This window comes from Podarcis raffonei, chromosome 2 (assembly GCF_027172205.1).
Source record: "Podarcis raffonei isolate rPodRaf1 chromosome 2, rPodRaf1.pri, whole genome shotgun sequence".
In the NCBI taxonomy this organism is placed as follows: domain Eukaryota; kingdom Metazoa; phylum Chordata; class Lepidosauria; order Squamata; family Lacertidae; genus Podarcis; species Podarcis raffonei.
Genome location: NC_070603.1, coordinates 37408989 through 37432913, shown reverse-complemented (window position 1 = coordinate 37432913; position 23925 = coordinate 37408989). Strand labels below are relative to the sequence as shown.

Genomic DNA, 23925 nt, shown 5'->3' with positions numbered 1-23925 from the left:
TCTCATGTTCTGGCTTCTTCTTTAACTGGAAATGTTAAGGAAACTACAAAACCGATATGCTCCCTGGAGTGGCTAGCAAAACCTCTTGTGTCTCTGTCAAGCTGTCACAACTCCTGGTGACCTCTCCTTTCCCAAAGGAAGAAGATAGGAATGGTAGGTTGGTAGACTGACAGGGGAGGAAGACTTACACATAACCCACTCCTCTCCCTCCGATAAGCATCTTCTGTGAATACTGGAAGTCCTGGCTGAGTACTAGCAGGAAAAAGGTCTTAAAAGGGGACTTTAAAATGAGGTGATGTGAGTTTGCTCATTTGTTGTTTAGTCGTTTAGTCGTGTCCGACTCTTCATGACCCCATGAACCAGAGCACGCCAGGCACTCCTGTCTTCCACTGCCTCCCGCAGTTTGGTCAAATTCATGCTGGTAGCTTCGAGAACACTGTCCAACCATCTCGTCCTCTGCCGTCCCCTTCTCCTTGTGCCCTCAATCTTTCCCAACATCAGGGTCTTTTCCAGGGAGTCTTCTCTTCTCATGAGGTGGCCAAAGTATTGGAGCCTCAGCTTCACGATCTGTCCTTCCAGTGAGCACTCTGGGCTGTTTTCCTTAAGAATGGATAGGTTTGATCTTCTTGCAGTCCATGGGACTCTCAAGAGTCTCCTCCAGCACCATAATTCAAAAGCATCAATTCTTCGGCGATCAGCCTTCTTTATGGTCCAGCTCTCACTTCCATACATCACTTCTGGGAAAACCATAGCTTTAACTATATGAACCTTTGCTGGCAAGGTGATGTCTCTGCTTTTTAAGATGCTGTCTAGGTTTGTCATTGCTTTTCTCCCAAGAAGCAGGCGTGTTTTTGCTCATGCCTAGTTACGATACATATTTTTATTATCACCAAAACCCACTTTCTCAAATATATAAGGAGCCTGCAACACATAATTAACCAGCATGAGTTGCATAGCCAATCATATCACTTAATGATGGATAGCATCATATTTCTCTGAAGAAGAAAGATAGATCTGGGTTGAAAGAAGAAGAAGAAGCAGAAATGAAAGGGGTGGAAATGGTCAGCAGTGAGACAGGGGGAAGAGTGAAGCAGAAGGTAAGACAGGGGTGGAGGTGGGCAATGGGGTCTTGAGGCAACAGCTCCCTGAAGTGAAACAAAAACGCAACACAAACAAATCATCTTGGTGACAAATGTTTGGGTATCACAGAAGTCAATTATCAAAATCCTCATTCTGTTAAATCTGAGGAGGCTTGATGTATTCAAGTTTGAATATATGAGACTCGTATTCAAAATTGAATTCACATCTGGTTTTGCAAGAGCTCATCCCTCTCTTTCTGTTGTCATGATTCCCCTGACCCCCACATCCTAGCCACCCTGAAACTGGCTTATGGCACTGATAAAAAGAGAAAGGGGGAAGAGAAGTCAAAAAACACAGCAAGTAGAAAGCAAGCACAGGAATAACAACTCCCCTCTTCCAAGCAAGCTGAATGCAGAGAGAAAATTGATTTACAATAGAGGCAATAACACCGCCTGTCATTTTTCTCCCTCATAAAATTGTGCAGGATAACAGGAGGGATTGGAGAAAGAGTAATGAATACTTGGGCTACCAGTGCTAAATTAAATCACAAAATTTTGCTAGCTGCTGATCTGGCAAGAGTCTTTGAGCTGAACATTTTAAAACCTCAAGAGGAGGGACAAAATGGGCAGAGGTGTCCCAAGTTGATCCATTCACCTGCCTGCCTCTTTCTCTCTCCTAGCGATGCTTGCAGAACACACCTCCAGAGTGCCGATATATTATTTATCCTTGCTCTCACTCACAGGTCCATAACCCCCCCAGGGTCTCTGTGTTCTCCATGGAAAGTGATACTATTATTATTTCATTTAAGAGAGTGGTATGAAGGATTGCTCTTTCACCTTTGGAAACACATCCCAGCATGTAACAATGGCAGCTGTGAAGCAGCATGGAAGCCATTCACTGGGCAATTTACTAGCTCTCAGAGACATGGAGATAAACTGGGCCAAGGGAAAGTCTAAAACTTGTGTTGAGGAAATTTACTTTTGGAAGCTTGAAGGATAAGGAAAGGCTAAAAGTTCAAGAGAATTCCAGGTTCAATTCTGTTCAGTCTCTGGAATAATCATGTGCGGTTAAATTATTGGAAAATAATGCAATGCATTTTGATCTTTTGAAATGGCAGACAAAAAACAAGCTCTTAAGAAGAAACCCATTTAAATAAAATCATTATCATATAAAGCAAAAGTTTGTTAAGTACTAAATACAGCTGTGGTTTCAAAAGAATAGAGAATAATGGAAACAATATTAAAAAGGGCACCGATGGAGAGGTCCTTCCTAACTTTATTTTTCAGTTTTTAAAATACATATAACAATCAATGACCTTATACCCCACCACCAAGAAATATAAACCATGTATATACAATGTAAATAATAGTCAAACATTCAATTTGTAAATAGTTTAGACTTGATTTTAGCCAAGAGAGGTATTGAGAAAAATTATTACTTTAGGGCTGACATACATCCGGATTTCAAAGGCGGAAGTGACATCTGGGGGAATTTCCAAAAATCCAAAAAACATATTTTTTTGGCATTTTTGTAAAAAAGAAGGAAAGCTCAACAACTTTCGGGGGGGGGTTGTTGTTTTTACTTTTTGAAATATGGCAACCCTCGCTACTTGCCCATAAAAAAAGATACAAGACGTGGACATAAAAGGCCACCAAGTTCTTCTTACCTGTATTTCTTAAAGGAGAGGCCCATGTGCTGCTTCATCTGCTGTAGCCCATGGTAGTCTGTGTAAATGAGGTCAAAGGGCAAAGGGACTGTCAAGGGACAATTACCCCGGCCAGGAGGCACTCCTAAGATACTGGAAAGAGCAAGAAAGAGAGGTGAAAAGGGAGGGAAGGACATCAATATAGCAGAGGTGTGGAGGACGACAAATGTGGCCCTCCAGCCCTTTCTTTCTGGCCCTTTAGACTCTCCCCAAGCCTAATAAAAATAATAACAATAATAACAATAATAACAATAATAACAATAATAACAATAATAACAATAATAACAATAATAACAATAATAAAAATAAAAAATTATTATTTATACCCCGCCCATCTGGCTGGGCTTCCCCAGCCACTCTGGGCTGCTTCCAGCAAAATATTAAAATACAGTAATGCATCAAACATTAAAAGCTTCCCTAAACAGGGCTGCCTTCAGATGTCTTCTAAAAGTCTGATAGTTGTTCTTCTCTTTGACATCTGGTGGGAGGACATTCCACAGGGCAGGTGCCATTACCCTCTTCCCCAGCCATACTATCTCTCCCAGATAGAATTTACATTCACTGAGTCCAAAGACATCTCTGGAGGGTCACAGGTTCACCACCTCTGGTGCAGAGGACCTACAGAGGGGCTAGTGAAACTCTAAGCTGACCATAAATTTATATGGGCCTAGCATCATGGGCCAAGCCTTCTCTAGCACAGGCCTCTCATGATGAATGGTGAGGGAGTGCTCTACCTAAAGATGCCTACCTTTCCCCAGGGACAGTTCCCATACTCTCAGGTGAATGCTTGTAGCAGCCAGCGGGGAAAGAGGGAAGGTGCTGCTGTGTGGATGAGCCCTCAGAGTTACAGTTTCAGTGGGCCATGCAAGTCACCTCAGCTTCTGGAGGTAGTTTTTAGTGGTTGTAGTTGCAGCTCCAGGTTGGCCACAGATGGCCACAGCACAAAGCTTGTGGGCTGCAGTTTCAAAAGCTGGTAGATTTGAGGAATCACTGTGGCTGCAGGAACGGATTGGGGGGGGGTCGCAAAGGTGCCTCACAAGGCTTGGAAGTTGAAGGACCCATCAGTCCCCACTTTTCACTGCTTCCTGCCATTGGCTCCTCCTCCTCCTCGTTTCATACCACTTTCCTCACCTTACTCTCTTGCCTTGCATCACTACCTGCTCCTTCTTGCTCATCCTGAAACACCTTACAGTGGTACCTCGGGTTACAGGTGCTTCAGGTTACAGACTCCGCTAAATAGACTCCAGAAATAGTACCTCGGGTTAAGAACTTTGCTTCAGGATGAAAACAGAAATTGCATGGTGGTGGCGCAGCGGCAGCAGGAGGCCCCATTAGCTAAAGTGGTACCTCAGGTTAAGAGCAGTTTCAGGTTAAGAATGGACCTCCAGAACGAATTAAGTTCTTAACCTGAGGTACCACTGTATTAGCACCTCCAACCTTGGCAAGGCTCACCTCTTTGCTCTGCCTCTTTTCTTCAGCTGCATGCACACCATACATTTAGAGTCCATGGCTCCCCCCCCCCAAATAACCCTGGGAAATGTAGTTTACCTCTCACTGAGCTGTAATTAGAAGAGTTTGGATTTGATATCCCACTTTATCAGTACCCTAAGGAGTCTCAAAGCGGCTAACATTCTCCTTTCCCTTCCTCCCCCACAACAAACACTCTGTGAGGTGAGTGGGGCTGAGAGACTTCAGAGAAGTGTGACTAGCCCAAGGTCACCCAGCAGCTGCATGTGGAGGAGCGGAGACGCGAACCCGGTTCCCCAGATTACGAGTCTACCACTCTTAACCACTACACCACATGGCTCTCACCACACTGGCTCTCAATTATGCTTCATTTTTAAAAATTATTTTGTCACCATTTTTCCTGTTCTGTATTGTATTTTGGTGTGTGTGTGTGTGTGTTGGCTTTGTGAGCTGCCCATGGAACTCTTTCTTATGGGGTAGCTTATGTAACAAACAAAAACAAACAAATAAGCGGATATGTTGGAAGGCCTCACATCTGGCATTAGCTGAGGGACATGCAGTCAAGCGTTCCACCAGCGCAAACCATTCTGCTGATACTAAGAAACACTTAGAAGAAACTAATGAAGGACCATGCTACATTCCAAGCAAGGAAAAACAAGGATTTTCAATTTAAGGTGATTTAGCTGGGGATAAGTGTGTGAAGCTGCTTCATTGCTCTTGTCAAAAAGAATATAAGCTTCAGCGCCATGTAGAACAGAAAAAAAGCTGGCAGTGGCTAGGATGGGCTGTGGTTTTATCACTTGTAATTTAAGTTCACTTTTATGGGCAATTTTACGCTAAGTGGCTGGCCAGGAAGATGACATGAATAGAAAGTCTCTTGTGCCTGACAGCCACCTTAAAAAAAAAACCACACCACATAAATAAAGTGAAGCAATGCAGAAGGGCTCAGCAGCCCATTATGGAGTAGCAGGTCAGCTTGCTAGAGATTTTCTAGCGCTTTGTGAGCATCTCAGCAGTAAAGAATTAAAGTGCAAAATCAATGAGGAAAGGGAGATTCTGTGGATTCTTAGAATATGGACCTCAAGCTTAGAGCAGCTTTTGAGGGGAGAGGGGAGAGATCTGCATTTGCATATGGAGGATGACTACTTCCACTTGCCTTATCCCATCCTTCAGCCCTAGGCACCCCCATAATGAAGCTGCCTCGAAGAAGAACTATCCAATGGAAAAGAGGACAATTTCACTTGCCTCCGTGGCTCCCAACATGACCATTCGGCCTTTGGTAAGAGGAAGCTGTCCCTCTATAACGAAAAAGATGATACCCTCTTGATATTGGATTTTTAAAGGGTGTGCACTATCTGAAGTGGTAGTTCAGTGTGGCAGTACAACGTAGCAGCTATTTTATCTATCATAGATGGAGATGCTGAGAATTGAACCAGGGTCCTTCTGAGTGAAAAGCAGACACTCTACTACTGAGCTATGGGCATTCCCCAAGGATTGTCTATTGACTCAGTCAACAAACCTGAGGTCATTTGGCTTTGGATGGAGTTAGCACAGGGAGGCAGCAAGCTGAGTTGGGTGTGTGAATGTCTAAGGCTGGTTGCATAAAACTGACAGCAGGGTCTCCTCACAGACATGAATGTCATTTATACATTTTACAGACACCGAGTTCTACTGCCTGCAAATAGTATACTTTTGTTACAAAGTTTTTCCATTCATTCTTTTTCTCTGGGGGGAAAAAGCCCTATTGGGCTACAGTAGATACAATTCAAGATTACACAGTGGAGGATGGGAAGGTTAGCACTGTCAAGGAGAAGTGCAATAACATTTATCTCTGTGTTTCCAGGAGCACAAGGGTAATTGGCCGGCAGCTCCATGACCTACTAGGCAACGAAATCTCAGCCACTGAGCATTTTGCAAGACACAGCGGGCAGATAAAAGTGGGAATCAGAGAAGGTTGGCTGAGTTGCATTTCATCTTCTCAACGTTGAAGAAAAGCTACAATCTTATACCTGCCTCAACACAAGGAAGTTGTGTTGTGCAGTCAGTGGAATGGATGCTAGCATGTGTTATCGGATGGGGAAAATGAGAGTGAAATTTATTGTCAGCTTTGTGGTAAATTTGCCCCCATTTCTTATTTATTCCAACACTTGAAACTTGGTATGGTACTGTGGATATGAGTATGTGATAATTCTTCCTGAATTTGAATCGTGAGCTTGTTAGGTAAAGGTAAAGGACCCCTGGATGGTTCAGTCCAGTCAAAGGCGACTATGGGGTGCAGTGCTCATCTCGCTTTCAGGCAGAGGGAGCTGATGTTTGCGCACAGACAGCTTTCTGGGTCATGTGGCCAGCATAATTAAACTGCTTCTGGTGCAATGGAACACTATAATGGAAGCCAGAGCACACAGGAATGCCATTTACCTCCCTGCCATAGTGGTACCTATTTATCTGCTTGTGCTGGTGTGCTTTTGAACTGCTAGGTTGGCAGAAGCTGGGACAGCGCAATGGGAGCTCACCCCGCCACGAGTATCCAAACTGCCGACCTTCTGATCGGGAAGCCCAAGAGGCTCAGTGGTTTAGACCACAGCGCCACTTGCTCCCTTGTCAGGTAGCATTTGGCAAGTCAATATCCCTCATAGCATTAGTTTATTTCCTTCCAAACACGACAGATATGGCTACCATCTTGATGACAACAGGTGTAGCCTGCCTTCAAACTCATCTCCCTCCCTTGCTTTCTGCTGCACACACAGTCAAACGCATACACAGGAATGAGCGGGAATGTACACAAGAGAAAACATAGACTAATAGGCCCTTATGAATGTTGTGCACCATTATGAACTGTTGACTTCAATTATAGAAAAGACACACAAAGGAGCAAGAAAAATTATGAGCAGCTTCTTTTCTCCTTAATAAAATGTGATTCTCATTGTGACCTACTTTACAAGCTTACTGTGAGAATGAATCAGCTGAAACTTGTAAAGGACTTTGCAAATTGAAAGTACTATAATAGAGGAGTTAATGGGATGCCCTACTGATTTTTTGGACTACAAACTCCCATCAGCCCCAGCCAGCATGACCAATGAGCAGGAATGATGGGAGTTGTAGTCTAATAACAACTGAAAAACACCACACTGGCTGCTCTTGTACTAGATGAATGAATTGATGATAGCCTGATTGTAAAATGGGTGTTCATTTGAAAATTAATCTGCTTTGCAGATTTTAATTGGCCCAGTGTCATAGTTTGTGTGGCAGAATTCACACAAATATTATGCGCTTCCATCTATCTCACACAAATTACTCAAGAAAAATAAAGGTACAGGCTTGAGATAGATCTTCTGTAACCTAATGGTGAACACCAATTATAGTCTGCCATCATTAGGCATAATTTTTCATAAAAGCAAAGCCCAAGCTCATCAGCTGGTGCAAAAAGCTGTGTACCAGTTCTATGTATTTGATGGAGTTATATTGAACTGGGAAATCTAGCCCCGTGGCTCTTCCTGAAAAGAAAAATTGCACTAAATTGCCAAGCAAGCTAGCTAGTGCAATGGGACTTCCCCTTTACCCATGCTCACTCCAAAACATTCTGGAAGGGCAGAAGAACCCCTAGAACAATGCAAATGGGGAGGAGAGGGGGATGGTTCCATCTGCTAAGCAGAAATGCTTGCACTGACAGAATGATCAGTAGAGAGGGTTGTTGGATTCTTCCCTCTGAATTCACTATCAGTCTCCATTTATCTTTCACTTTAGCTAATATGTTTTAACTTGAGCCCTGATCTCAATTCAGCCTGCACCTTCAAGTTCCTTTTCTACAATTCCTCCTTATTTAAACATTCTCTATTCAAGCTTTCATCATCTGCCAGTTAAGTCAACTAATTTTCTACTAAACCCAATTTCACTCATGGTTGGAGTGAAATCTTGGTAATTTTTCCTCATGCCATGTACTATTAATGGCGCTTGAAATTATGCAAATAAAATTGAACACAAATGCTTTCTTCGCTGAAAGCTTAACAGATTTGTTTAGGGGGAGGGAATGATCTTTGCATCCAGGGCCAGTCGCTTCTGAAAACTTAATCTTAAAAGAAGAAGAAGAGGAATTGACTAGTGAAATCTGCTTTTGATTGAATTCCCATGAATCCCCTTTTGCCGCCGACACTACAAACCTCTTATGAGGATATCATTAATTAAGATTGCTCTGGAAAGCAGTATAACAAAGCAGACGAGCAGACAAGAGTCTGCAAAATGAGACCAGCTTGCGTTTATTAAATAAGAAATAACATGAGTGATGGCTGACATTGTTTCCTCTTTAATTAAGCCAGTTAAAGGCATCATGTTCACCTATACAGGAAAGCTTTGCTGGGTTGTTTTTGGACATCTGTCTTGAACAGCTGCACGTATCCCAGAATAAATCTGCAGCAGGCTTTTCTCCTGCTATTCCTCCCTTACAGGTAATTTAATCAACCAAGGGAGACATTTTGAAGCTGATACGATGGATTCAGATTACAGTGGGCTATCTTCACATCCCATTGACCTATTTTCAAATTAACCTGAGTTTTACTTCCAAGTTATTGCTCCCCAAGTTGAGACATCCAGCACAAAATTGATCTCGGCAAACCTCTGCTTCCTTACAGAGGACAGGACCAATATACTAACGTCAGCATTAATTGCATTCCTGCTGCTAGCCCTTCTTAACTGTAAATCAATGGCAACAGTGGACGGTTCGGCAAGAAAGGACTTTGTACATCATAGAGTGCCTGTTTGCTTGTTTTTAATTGGGGCAATTCTTATTTTTCCCATGATAGTTGGGGCATGTCTCCCAATTTCATATCCTCTAGCTTTCTGTTTGTTTTCCCTGCCATTGTTTTTTCCTTAATCATACTTATTTCTTCTTAGAGGCCATCCGTTTAATCATATCCATCACTGTTTACTATATTCCTCATGGTTTCCTGGGTTTCCTAAGGGATGGGCAGTGCAACCCTAAACACTGACAAGAGAGAGTGGAAGTGCAAGTCCATGAAATCTCCTCCCTACTTTTTTTTGGGGGGGGGAGCTAGTCCCTACAGAGAAGAATTGCGTGAACTGGCCATTGGTGTAGAACATCTTCATACATCTGTGTGGTGGGCGAGATGAGGATGCAGTTGCTCCTCCACCCTGCAAAGAGGGCAGCTACAAAAAGTCTGGTCAGAACTAGAGTTATATTTATCATTTGTTCCTGTGAAGTGCAGGAGTGGGCAAACCATCCATTGGGATTGCTCACCTAAGTAATGGGAGAAGAATTATACTGATTGAGCAGGTCATGGTGGTTCATATGTCAATCGCAATGAAGTCTGCAGATTTAAGGGGATCTATCTTCCCTGGGAAGCATGTTTTAAAAAAGCTTGACACTTTGTGCAATCTAGCATATTCCGAAATTGCTGTCTGTGAACCTTGGAGATAAGTCATTTCCGGCAAAGATGGATAATGTTACTGCATCCCAAGTGTAGAATGAAATCCGCCAGAGAAGGGGTGGGGGTGGGAAGCGAAAGCAGTTCTTCAGTGCGACAGTGGAATTTTAATCAAAGAGCTTCCACCTCAGCTGCCTTCAGTGCATGCTTGATTCACTCCAACGTAGGCTTGGCTACCGTGCTTCTACTCCCCCCCCCCCCCCCCGGTGTGGACCCATTTAGGCTGTGCACAGGTGTCAAGTGATGACTAATGACAGAACAGGATGCTCTCTGCATACAAGCTCACACAACTGCCTATTTTAAATACAAGGCAATTATATAATGAGGATCTTTACAGGTATTCTCCCCCCCACCCCCAACACATTTCAAAGCACCCAGTTAAGAAGTCTTCATTTGCAACAAACATATTTCATGAAAAAGGAAAAATTAACAGCTCGTTGATTCCTCCTTGTTTATGCACCTTCCTTTCTCAGAGAATCAAACCCAAAAGGGCAAAAGCCCTTCCCTTTCAGAATTTACAATGGCATAAAGCTATTTATCTGCGTCCCTCATGCAAAAGCAGTCAATAAATCTAATCAGCTATGTGTTTCTGAGAAAAAGAGTTGTCTCTTTAATTAAAGGTAACAGGTTTTATAAGTGTTCTAACTGGCAATGCATGGATTTAAGCAGGCGTCTTTACATTTTGGAAATATACCACAGATCCTGTTACCATGGGTTCCGAACAATAGACAGCTGTCCCTACCAGGGGGAGAAACAGGAGGAACCTGCTATATATAGATGAAAGACTCTTGCGAGCTACTGCAGGGCCCTTTTATGGGAAACAACACTACCAACTGTTCACATCTAGGGTTAAACTAGATGTGACCATGGCAGATAACTTGCTCTTTTCCGATGTCTCCCTCATTCACCTATAAGGTGGCCAAGTGGACAGGATCCTTCCTTAACAGAAAATGAACACATAAAAGAGGGGTGCTGATCATTTACTTTCCCTTTCCTCCCATCTCCTCCCCTCAAAACTTTACTCCAGGCAATTTACTCCCTTTCCAGCTCATGCCTGATATCCGAGATGGGAAGCGAGGGAAGGACTGAGGTGTGGTGAAGTGGGGGCTGGTTCAATGGTCTTCTCCCACATGCTGCTTTGACACACCATTTTACACTTGAACAGGGCAGACGCGTTAATGACAGCCCTGCCACTTCTAATATGAGTCCTTGGGGCAAGCTATAATTGATACTAAATGTGCCTTTGAATCCTGTGCTTGATTTTGTCCTTCTCTAATTCTTTTAGTAAAAGCAGCCATAGTGGCTGATTCAGCCACTAATATTCAGGGATTAAGATTCCCCCCCCCCCCAGTGCTAATTACAATAGAAAGCACTGCTAGTGGGGAGGAGGGAGTATTTTCAGCAAGGGAAATGGCAAGTGGAACGGGTTAATCTTCCTTCTGCCCTGTGTCAAAGCTCCGACCAAGAATGAGCCCTCCACAAGTGCTCTTAACCTTTGTTTGATTGGTTTTTAAAGAGGAGATTCTCAAGCACAGGATTCAAAGAAATGTTTAAAATCATGTCTAACGTGATTTTAGTGCAACAGAACAGCTGTTCAGCACCAACAGTTTTTGGACAGCTCCTCAACTTGTCAGAGAGGAATGTTTTTCCAAGCCTTCAAAAACCTGATTGAGATGCTTCTTTCTAAACTTAAAGGCACCCCCCTTCCCCACAAGAGGATGCTTGTGCAAAACTGAAAGAGAGAGTGACTCACCCATCTGTTTGCTCCTCTCCAGCCTCTCCCTGCATTGAACTGCAGGCTTGAGCAAGCTGTACCCATAAAACCTCATACCATTCTGAAGGAAGGCAACATTGCTAGGGCTAAATCCTGTTTTGCCTTTTTCCATTTCTTTCACAAATGTTTTACCAAGCAAAGGAGAAAAGGCGAGAGAGAATCTTTGAGCTGCCAGTCTGTCTTTGCAGCACCTTTTAAAAGTTCATTAAAATGTATAGACTACTTGTAAGAAGAAACCTTCAAATTGGTTTACAAAAAACAAACAAAGAAATTTATAAATAAAAACAATTAAGAAAGTTATTTAAAACATTCAGAAATAGTTTAAAACAACAATAAACTATAAACAGATTCAAACACATGTCAACCTTCTACATATCTGAGCAGGCTCATAGCGACCGGCATGCAGATTTATCTTGAGCTTCTCATACCTTAGTTTCATTTATTAAATTTGTACATTGCTTCCTACTTAAAACATTCCGAGGCAATTTACCCTAGACAGGCATTTCAAACCATCCAGGTCCTAGAGCTAATACTATTAAATCTGAACAATAAATGCTTCCACAAAACTGCGGATAGAGACTAGAGTCAAAAACTTAAGGGTACCATCACAGACTCATTGGACTGCAATGGCAGGAAGGGACCAGCATTTCAGCTCATCTTATACCTCCTGTGGCAGAGGAATACAGTCTATGATCATCCAAATTTTACTCTGTCACCAGCAAAGAACAAAGGAATTGTAGCATACTGCGCTCAAGGGGCTCAATGGCAGGAAATCTGTTTCATAATGCGAACACAAGCAATTTAAAAACATTCAGCAGAAAGGAATGAAACAAGGACAATGGACTATGTACCATTTAAGGCTAAGCCTTGGAGCCTGAGCAAGCGATAACTTATATTTGAGCACAGCAGTTGCTATTTTCTGTCTGGGCTATAGTGTTTTATTTTCTATGTAGCATTTATTTCTGCTATATATTTTTAAAAGCAAAAAAAAGGGGGGGCACGGTTTATGCCTTTGTGCATTCTTCAGTAGCACAAATGAACCCGATTCCTGTTTAATAACCTAGAAAACAATGAGATAATTCACAAGCACAACCCTCCATATATATATATAGCAGTACCTGGCATGCTGACATGGAGAAAACATGCAGGTGAGTCACAGGTCTAGTCAGCAATAAATCCCAGGATTATGGTAGCAGGCAATAATATTCTGGCTCATATGCTGGTGAAAACCAACCTGGGTCATACCCAGATACCTCCAGGTAGTGACACAAAGGAACATCAGCAGCCAACTGTAAATCACACTCCAATGATATACAAAGAATACAGTGCATCTTCTCCTCCCCGCTCTCTTGCACAAGCACCTCACATTTTCTCAACCTCTTTATTTCTCTGCCACTTACCAACTTAACAATTGATCAGCTCTATTACAAAGTGCAAAGCAAATGGATTTGTCTGTACATAATAAGCAGGCTAGAAGCAATTGCATTTAGAGGGAAATTTGAGGCCTGAGCATTTGCTGTTAATAAAGCTATGTAAATTTCCACCATTAAGAAGCTGGCTATTAAAGAGGGGGTTGGGGAGAGAAAGAGAGACTGGAATGTGGTCCTTTGATAATATCTCCATTAAAAGAAATCAGGTATAATTATACCATCAACAGATCTTGGTGTCTTATATCTTTCTGGAAAATACACCGCTTTTCATCTGTGCCTATAGGGAAGTCTTAATTTATCGAGAGACACAACACTGACAGTAACAATAATATTCTACTTTCTCTCTGTTTTGCCTTTTCTTCAAGTTACTTAAGGCTCACTTACATTTGAAGTCCTCCCCCTCCCTCCCACTGGTATAGGGCCTGCTACCCAGGGTGCCTGCAGATTGCATTGCTCTGGGATCTGTCAATCATTGCTCTTCCACTGTAAGCAACATAGAGAATTGCAGCTGACCTCCCACACTTCGGAAGGTTCTAACATTTTTATGTGTGTGCATTCTGCTGTGTTCTGTCCACGGCAGTGAGCATGACATGACAGCATGTGTGGGCATAAAAGAAAGCATTCACTCAAGCATGTCCATTTTGAAGTCCATTTCTATCACTTTTTAAAATCTTTTTTTCCCACCAAAGTGCTTTTTAAGATTTCAGCACTTCTGTGCAGTTAAAAACAAAATGAAAAAGAAACACACTTAAAAATAAAAATAAAAATGGCATTGACTAAAAAAGGCAGCATGCTAGTTAAGTTCAGTTTTAAAATTTACTCTGTGACAAAAAAAGAAAAGAAAAGAAAGGCAAATGAAAAGACTGGTTTAAAAAATTCATGGCTAAAATGAAAGGTAATTGTATCAAGTTGTATAGCCTTCCTTCAGATGGTAGGCAAACCTGTCCAATATTATCACTGAACACATCAAAACCATGGCTCTTTAACAGAGAGAAGAGTAGCACTACGGTGATCTACAGCTGTGGAAATTGTGCTTGACACCACTGCGTAAACTCATGGCTCGGAGCCTGATCAGCAGCTCCAGTGGGTGGGTGGGTGGGTAAGAATCAGCAAGAGATGTGAGAGAGCATCAGTGGGCAATGTGTCAAGGCCCACTCCTGTTAAGCACCATCCCTGTTTGAGTTAGTGTTCTGCTCTTTTCATATTTTAATGGGGTTTTTTTGTATACTGAGAAAAGGGAAAACAAAGGAGGTCTATGACTTGATGATGATGACACCACACAGGTTCCCCGTACAAAGCAAGCGACTAAAGCACAACTATTCCAAAGTATATGCTTTGTGTGAAATAGCCCTCACTCTCTGATCCACATTAAAGATTGAATGTTCTGCACAATAAAATATGAAGAAAGCCTCCTCACATTGGAATCCATAGAGACTACACACCTGAGCTATGCTTCTAGCCTCCTTAAGCCACAGAGATGCTGCTTGAAAGACTGTTTTCTAAGCCTTTCCACAATCATTCCCAGCTAGAACCCAACTTTATGAAACTTGCAACGCACAGGCACACACACATCCATATCTTTACATTCTATACAAATGTAACAAAGGAAATGTAACATTTTCATCCATTTCTGCGCGAAATGGGCAATGATCACAAGAATTGCTTCCAGGATTGTGCCTGAAACAAAATTCTGACCTTGGAAAAATAGATTTAGGTATTACATTTCCTGCATTTTAAAATATCTTAAGCAGCAGGGCTTCTTTTAGGTTCTTATGAAACACTGTCAATCCCGTTATCCAAACCTTGTTTATACAATCCCCTTTCTTATCTGAAACTGCTACACTCATCACAGGTGTTGATGCCTGTGATTCCCTATAAGGATGGTCTGTCTTTTATCAGAAAAGATAAATGGTCCAAAGGGGTCCCATTGTTTGTATTCTGCCCTTCCTCCATGGAATTCAGAGGGGCATACATGGAGATCATCACAAAAACTCTGTGAGGTGTGTTGTGCTTAGGGCTGTGTCATTTCCTCCTGTACTATATTCCTTTATTGTTTCAGAAGCTCCTTCTGTGTGGTGCATTTCACTCTCTTTAATATAATTCCAACATAGAGAATTTCTATGATAAATTATGGAATTGGAAGATATGTACTTAGCTGCAGTTTTCAGTTGTTCTTGTTCCACTGTATCCCTTGCAATACAATGCATGCATGTGACTGTACATACAGGATAAAATGATGCCCCCCGAAGACAGTGATCTTGATGTGATTTTTAATTCTCTTCCCCTGCAGTGTTATACTGAAGAGTTGGGGTCCTCCTTTGCAGTGGTAAATGCCACACACAAAGAATCTGGCTACAACTTCTTGTATTCTTAAATCAGATGGTGAGGATTTCAGAATGATCTCTAGTTAGGCTGGAAAAGTGTCATCCAGTGAGCTTCATGGCTAGGCAGGGATTTTAAAAAATGGCCCTAAATCCAACAAACTACCCAGGAAACTACATGACTCTAAATGAATTTCAATACTTGTCCTAACACTGTTACTTTGTTCGCACCACACACAAGAGCAAGCTGGTGTAAGACTAGGTTAAAGGGAAACATGGGGACAAACTTAGCATCCATATTGGTGATAGGAAAAACTCAGGGGGGAGAATGGGGTTGACTCTGGAACATGCATATGTGCCCATTGGATCACAGCTAGTCATTGGGCATAATGTAGGTGCTCTAATGTATGTGCCTTTGCTGTTTTTCACAAACAGTGCAGACGATCGCTTGTTTTGTGTGAATGATCCTGGTGTAGGTACATCCCGTATATTGTGGGAAGTGATTTAAAATTCAGAGCCTCGACGACTTTTTTGTTTTGTGGGGAGAAAAACAAGCCATGGAAATAAAAAGCTTTCATCTGCCAGAAGTAATTAAAATGCCTCACTTTGAAAGTTTGGTGCTTTCTTGCATATGAGCCACTCATTTCTGTAGCATAATGAACCAAAGAAGCACAGACAAATACACACATCCTCTATAATTGCACAGGCCCCACACAAAAGAAGGACAGTCAAAGGTTTGCTGTGCAGTTATTTTACTAAGTCTCAACAGACTGTGGCTTTTCTTGTTGACCCCTAGATGCATGGAATAGAACTGCATTGTTGTGACTGTGCTGAAGAACAACCTTTTCTAGCTCGCCCCAGTTGAAAGGAAGAATTCTTATGCTTAGATTGAAAAGGGGGGTGTAGATTCTATGTGGGCACATATCAAACCTCTCCTCTCATTTGAACCACTTTCCTTCTGCCAGTGTTACTAGAAATATTTGTTCAAGAGTGTTGGGAGTATGGGACAGAGCACTTTGGAAGTGCAAAGCAGGGAGTTAAAGGGCACATGATCTTCTGTCACTCTAAAAGGAAAGCTACTGTTAACAGCAATATACAGACTCAGGGTTTGCCAATTCATTACTGTCCATTGACTGGCAGTGACTCTCCTGGGTTTCAGGCTGAATTCTGTCCCAACCCTACCTGGAGATTTCAGGGAATGAAGCTGGAACTTCACCAGATACGCTATCACTGAGCAATGGTTCTTCCCTGAAATTCTGAGTGCAATTGTTCCTTTAACAGTGTCAGGAGATCATGCTGAAAAGGCAGAAGTTCACTTTTCATTGTCTCCCACACGTCCCACAACAAAAGCGAGAAGCTATAAGAATTCTAGTTGTCGTTTTCTATCTGACCGGTTTGCACATGCAAGCTATGAAGTTGCCATCATCAAATGAGGATTGTTCCATTTATTTGTTAAATTTACCATATACCCCACCCTTCCTCCCAAAGGATGGTGGAGAAACTTCTGAGTTTCATCTATAACTCTGCTTTGCAGAGCCCAAATGGTTTGCATCTCCATTCCAGTGGGATTGAGTTTTTGTCCTCTACTGCACAACACACAACCAGTGACATCCATTTCTAACTGGGAACTCTCCACACTCAGCACAAAAGTTAGCAGCAAAGGAGTCTTGTCTGGACCCTAACTGATTCAGCTTGACACTTGCACTCTCTTTCCCGGGAGCTGCAAATTGCTGCTGATGTTACAACAATGCCTTTGCATGGTTTGCACCAGATAATCATGTACATTTCACCTCTTGGCTGTCAGGATGCATTAAACGGAAGCTAGCAAATTCACTAAGAAATGCAAGGGAAGTGTGTGTGTGTGTGTGTGTGTGTGTGTGTGATAAAAGAGTGAAAAAATAGGCATCTAGTTTAAACTACAGGAGTCAAGGTGGGAGCCAGACGTTTTGTCTTCACATCATCACCAACTGAGATCAGGGCTCCTGTATTCTTCCAGGCAAACATAAGAAAGAAATGCATAAGGCCTGACAGCTGCGACTTTATGATATCTGCATTAAAGGGATGCTACAGTCAAGTTAGGTTTTTGCATGCTCTGACCAAAAATGGTTGGGCAAATTAAAACAATTATGCAAATGTGTTTAAGCTGCAGTATTGAGCTTGTGGTGAAAGTGGTGGGGTGAATTAAACAAAAGAATTAGCTTGAGTTTTGGAGAGTACACAACCTGTGTCCCTCCAGATGTGTCCCTCCAGATGTTGTTGTATCCCAACTCCCCAAACAGGCTTTGAGTGTAGCACAGTTCATCTCCTCAAATTCATGTTGAGAATGAGAACAGGGAAATGGGTCGGGTAGCCAAGAATGCACTTTTGGGGGGAACAACCATGGAACCACAGAACAACACAGGATCAAATCACCGTACCCAGAGCAAAGAGTTCCAGAAGCTACAATGCTCCTTTATTTGCCTATAGCCCTGCCTCAAGGTTCATTGGTGACAATAATTAAATACCTAAACGGCCTTAAGTGCTACTAGGATTTTCTGAGTAATCTCTTCTGCTAAAGTCTTTGTTAGCTCCATAACCAGCTACCCTCCACCCTACTAACTGTTCTGTAGCTGCAATATACAGCAAGAAGCTGAGATGATTTGCAGGGAATGCTCCACAAAGTGCTACAAAGCAATAAAAAATGTGCTGGTTTCACTGAATCGAAGGCCCTTCTCCTGCCCTTTAAAATGTTACAAAAGGAGACGCTTCATGGATTTGTGCTGTGTTGCAAAACAGGAGCATGCTGCAGTAACTTAAAAGAGGAGCAGAAGAAATTATGCTTTTTCAGATCCTCTGCTGGTAGGAAACCACTTGCAACAGTAGAGTGTACTGTCTGTTAGGTATGTGATTGGAAGGGGAAATTGCTAGAGAATGGGAAGAGGATCCTCTACTGGTTACAAAGAGAGCTGATGGTGCAGGAGATCTAAGTGACCAACAAACATCAGAAACCAGTGCTGGAATGCAGAGGCCAAATCTCCTACTGTTCTGAGCGTAAGAAAGGGCTTGAACTGTGTGAAAGAGCAGCCACTGCACGTTTGCTAAACTGAAACCCCAATATGAGCTTGGCATAGACACAGGGGTTTAATTGTGCCCTTTATGTCCCTTAATCCTCTTCCACCTCATAACAACCAAACATGTGTCCTTACAGCATTACACTGTGTATTTCCCCATGCCCAGCTCCACATTGCTGGCTGTGACCATAACAATGTCAGAATTAGGGGTGGGTGAGTCTGTCCATTTTGGTTTTTCTGTTTCTCTTTTTTTCTAGTTTTAAATTCAGTTTTCTACATTTCTACATCAGTCTGAAGGGTTTTTGTTTTTTTAAGAAGTCCACGTGAAAATTCATCCACCATTTACTGCAATTTTTTTCCAATGTGCACATTTTCACACACAAATTTGCCTAATATATACATTTTGCAAACAATTTCTCCTAATGTAGTACATGTATGTATGCTATCCTCACAAATATATGGCTCTTTTATGCAACGTTTACTCTAATATATTCCTTTTTGGCACATATTATTTTTCCGGAGAACTGCATTGAAAATTCAGAGCAGTGCGAATTTGGATGTCTAGGGTAGCTTGGTTTGCTCGTTGCTTCAAGCAGCGCATATTAGGGAAGTTCACCTTCAAATGTGAGCTGAACCACATTTCCTAACCACCCCCTAGTCAGAACCTAAAGCTGGGTACAAATACTTGAAATACTCTATCTGTGGCCAGAAAAATTGGGGCATTTCACTGAATTTTTCCAGGAGAGGAGAAATGCTCCAAGGGGTTTAGGGGGCTGAGGCTCACCATGAGCAGCATAGATGCCAACTCCCTGGAGCCCTGGGTGCCCTAGCACACACAAAATTCCCCATGAAGGGACTGGGCACCCACAAATTTCGGTGCCAGGGCCATGCATGCCGCATGGCACTGACAACCCCAGGCACCCATGGTCATGGGGCCACGTTGTCACTCCTGATGAACAGTGGCAGTAGCACAGCCCTTCTTTCCTTTTCTCTCTATGGCTTTTCTGCTGTGGCAGCTACAAGCGGTGGCAGCGGCGGCAACTGTGTTGGCAGCGTGGCCCCTATTGTCAACATATGGTGGAGAGTGTTCAGCAGAAAAATGTGTAAAGTGGCATTTTTTTTCAGATGTGTGTGCATATGTGAAAAAAGAGGAAAGTCTCAGAAATTTTCACAGAGAAATTCCTTCTGAGAAATTCCATCTCAGTAGTAGACATACCAGGCGTTCTAGTTGGGGGACAGGGAGCCATCTCTTGCAACATTTAACTGTGTTTCTTGTAACATTTACCAGGAAGCTAAGTACTCATTTTAAAAATTGTATTTTTGCGACAGCTAGGGCTGATAAGGGAGCATGCCATTCTGACTGAATCAACGGCTGTTAAATACTAATCAGCCTATCCCTTCTGTGATGTTGTTGCACTTTCTTCTTCTTAACCCCCACCAGCAGCAATCCCCACTAGTTAGGCTAATTGCTTTCTGCAACTCAGTTTGAGCTGTAAGTAGGGCTGAGTTGGAATGAGGAGGGTGATATCACACCTTCAGCACTGATGAGAAGTGCCCCACTATTGCAGCAAGATATATTTGGGGAGGGGGGTTGCTACTGCTGGAGGAGAGAATCACTGTGAAAGGGACAAACATGGCAGCCTATTAAGAAAGCATTGCCCCAAATAGGCTTCATTTGTCCTCATGTTTCTGATTGGCTAGGATCATTCATGAGGTCAGTCCAAGAACCATTGCCTCCTCATGCTAAGCAGGAATGCTGCGTTTTTACTTCCATTATGGAATAATTCTATGAAGGAGAAAGGGACCCCCAACTAAGGGGTAAAGTGGTGCAGCAGCAGCAGCAGATTGTGAAAAACCAGAGACCAAAAACAAACATGAAAAGGCCAAACATTTTCAGTGACTTAGGGTCTGTTTTGCACCAAGGGCCCCACAAATCGTGATTTTTTGACTTTTGACCTCCACATTGAAATGGGTGGAATTTTGGCACAACCCTAGGTATAAGCAGGCAATGAAATGGAGACAACTTTTCCAGTTTGAGGACCACATTCCCTTCTGAGAAATTTTCCAGGAGGGGAGACACATGTCAGTAGGGCAAAAGGGGACAGAGCAATGAGTGTGAATTTACCTATGGACAGTAGGCTGGTTTCTACACCACAGATTTCTTTCCTCCATCCAGGCTAGCAAAGAGGATTATTAGAGCTTAAGGGGACAGTCTAGTCAGACATAAAGACTCAAGGAGGGTTTGAAGCGTGGCCAGTGAGGGGCATGGCTGGGGGACAGTACATGTAGCCCCCAAGCCTGAGGTTCCCCACTGCTGTAATCTAAGCATTGTGATCACAACGAGCAAGAGCCATAGTCCAAAGACATGTTTCAAAACAAATGTCACTGTTCAGCTTCTAATTCATCAACAAACCCACCTCTGGAGCTCCTTCAAAGAAACTGTGATTTTCAGGCTATGGCCCAGGATGAAAAGGACTGCCAAAATATCTGCCCATTGGACCATCTCCCCCAGGGGGCCTCCCTTTAAGACGCGAGGGCTGAAAACATCTCCTGATTCTTCTGTCAAGAAGCCAATGTGGATCAAAATCTAATGAGGGAGGGAGGGAGAGGAAGAGGGAGAGAGCAAGATATCAGTGCTGGGTGTACAAGGGAGAAGCAAATATACAGAGCACATAGCAAGGTAAACTCTCAGGGTGAATCCAACTATCACATCCCATCAGCACAAGGACGTCCACTTGTGCAACAAAACTTTCCCCATCTCCCCCTTCCCCTGAGCTAGGTTTCCTCTAACACTCCAGGACAGATTTGGGGAAGAGCAGGGAGGTCCCATTGTGGAAGTGGAGTCCTTATAATAATTTATAATAATAATTCATTATTTATACCCAGCCCATCTGGCTAGGTTTTCCCAGCCACTCTGGGAGGCTCCCAACCGAATGTTAAAAACACAATACAGCATTAAACATTAAAAACTTCCCTAAACAGGGCTGCCTTCAGATGTCTTTTAAAAGTAAGATAGTTCCTTATTTCCTTGAAATCTGATGGGAGGGTGTTCCACAGGGCAGGTGCCACTACTGAGAAGGCCCTTTGCCAGGTTCCCTGTAACCTCACTTCTCACAGTGAGGGAAGTGCCAGAAGGCCCTTGGCGCTGGACCTCAGTGTCCGGGCTGAATGATGGGGGTGGAGGTGCTCCTTCAGGTATACAGGACCGAGGCCATTTAGGGCCTTAAAGGTCAGCCCCAACACTTTGAATTGTGCTCAGAAACATACTGGGAGCCAATGCAGGTCTCTCAGGACCGGTGTTATATGGTCTTTGTACTGAGGGGACATTCAGCTGGATACAGCCCTCAATCTTGCTGTGAGTCCACCATACCCACAAATAACAAGTTGGTTCACAAGCAGCAGATTTAATTTTGTACCTGTTTCTGATCTCTCTTTTTGTCTTCTAGCTTCTGCTCCAGTTTATGTGAAGCCCTCAACCACTGCGTGGCCAAATGCCGAATCCTTTTCTTCATGAAGATCAAAGACTCTTTGCCACTGCCAATCAACTCCAGGAGGTAGGAGAGGTCTCTCTGAAAAGACGCCTAAGGAAACAACAACAGACTCTTCCTGTTAACACAAGGTCCAGGGTGACCCTTGCAATGGCTGTCTGAGCAAGGAGATCCTACGGTGCATGTAGGTTACATGGGCAAAGTATGCTTCCTTTCTCTTCTCCATTTGAACAGGGCTGAAGACAGAGCCGCAGCTAGGCGATCTTGCGCCCCTGGCAGAACCTTCCAGATTGCGCCCCCTTCCCATGGGCAAATTAGTTCTTCTTTCCACCTCTCCTACAACCCCCTCTCCACCCGTTCAATTCACCCTCTATTTAAAACCTTTTCTTATGGGGAAATAATCGATATTTTTATTTATAGATATATTTATGGACATATTTTAGCTGATTTTGCACCTCCCCCTCTTGCCTGCGCCCCTGGTGGGGGCCCACCTCACCACCCCCTAGTTACAGCCCTGGCTGAAGATGCCTCATGATTGGAGCGAACAAATTCAGACACCAAGGGGCAGCCAATATGTTCAGTGCCATCTTGAAAATTAACTGTGATATAGGGACAGCTAATTTGTTGATTAAAGTAAATCAGTTTTGATGTGCAACTAAATGCTGCAGTGCAGAGTGCTTCTATTCGTAGTTCCATCCATCCACCCATAACTCTTCTCCAAGATACCCCACTCAATTTCCTCTCCCCTGTGCATGTTGGGGAAGGAAGTGGTGGAAGAATTTCCAGGGTGGATAGAATGGGCTTATACACTGTTTTCATGGGGTACCATTTTGCTAGGTATACTTGTTGCTTGAAGAGTTGACAACAGCCTTGTCCCCATACCCACTCCCCACTTCCTGTCCATCAGGCAGATGGAAGAGACTCCTGGGGCAAACTACTGCTGCCACTCAAGGACCACTGGCACCAACACCCTACTGGGAGCAGTATGGCAGGGAGGAAGGAGGGCAATGTTGTACCAGGTTACAGAGCAGACTCTCCTTATTTCTCCTCAACTCAGACAGGAGCACCCTAGCATGAGTGCGAGACCATGCCCCCACATAGTCTGTGACATAACCACCATTGGGCATGATCTTTCTCTCTTGCCCTTCCTACACTCAGCCAGGGACAGTAATCTTTTCTCTCACAGCTGCCTATTCCTGTTGTCTGAGAGCATCGAAACCAACTGTTTCAGACAAAAACAACCTTCGTCAAATAAATGAGAATTTGACTGGCATGATTCAAGGCCTACAAGCTTCACCTGCGCTCTGGGTGGTGGCATGGTGGAAGATGCAGCCGCTGTCTGATTTCGCCAAGGCAGCACGGGGCAAAACCACTCGACTTCGCTGAGGTAGATGAGGAACGAGCACTCTGTGCCGTCCACACCGAAGAATGCATAGCAGGGGTCTGATGTCCACCTGGCTCTCATCCACTGAAAGGCAAAGGGAGGGGTATTGGTTAGGTGAGCCTTTACACAAAGATGTAACCAACAGTGGAGCTTCTGAATGCAACAAGTGATATCAAGGGATCATCAGATTAAGGCTTGGATTTACACTGAGAAGAGGCTAACATTTCTGGAGGCTGAGCTCGTTTCTTTGGACTTTATCAAGGAATATGATGCATGAGTATTGGCAAATGATTGGCTTAACTGGAAGAAGTTGTTACAAAGGTATTTATATGGCAGACGTAGATCCTGTTAAAGGAAAGAAATCAAAAGGATGCAGTGAAAAGACAGACTTTCAGACTAGGGAGGTATAGTCAACAAAACAGCTCCTGAACTTTTTATTTGATTATTATTTTTTAAAAAAATATTTATTAAAAACCATAGGTGGTTTACAGCATAAAAATACAAAAGGAGAACATTAAATACATAACAAACCAAACCTCCTGTTGTGGGAGCTAATTTTGTTCAATAGAAACTGTGAAAACAATTCTGAGTAAGTAAAGAATAGGAAATTCTGGTAAGATTTGCTGGTGGCACCAATCTAAGGGACAAAATCATTGCCAAAAAGGATAAAGATCTGAAATATATATATTTATTGATATATTAGTAGAGCATACTTTCATTAAAAAATACAGCACGGCTGTATACATGTATGTGTAGGCTAATACACAATGGTATACCACACATTTTCT

General features: G+C 42.9%; 1 protein-coding gene across 1 annotated transcript in view; it reads right to left on the bottom strand.

Moving 5' to 3' along the window:
- The window catches only part of MGAT5B (alpha-1,6-mannosylglycoprotein 6-beta-N-acetylglucosaminyltransferase B), a 171318-nt gene that overhangs the window by 37434 nt on the left and 109959 nt on the right, over nucleotides 1-23925 (bottom strand). The window contains exons 6-9 of the mRNA XM_053376036.1: nucleotides 23051-23221; nucleotides 21682-21846; nucleotides 20683-20852; nucleotides 2747-2878 (exon numbers count right to left, since the gene is read on the bottom strand). Of these exons, the coding sequence (XP_053232011.1) occupies nucleotides 2747-2878; nucleotides 20683-20852; nucleotides 21682-21846; nucleotides 23051-23221 (638 nt within the window). The remainder of the gene's footprint in view (nucleotides 1-2746; nucleotides 2879-20682; nucleotides 20853-21681; nucleotides 21847-23050; nucleotides 23222-23925) is intronic.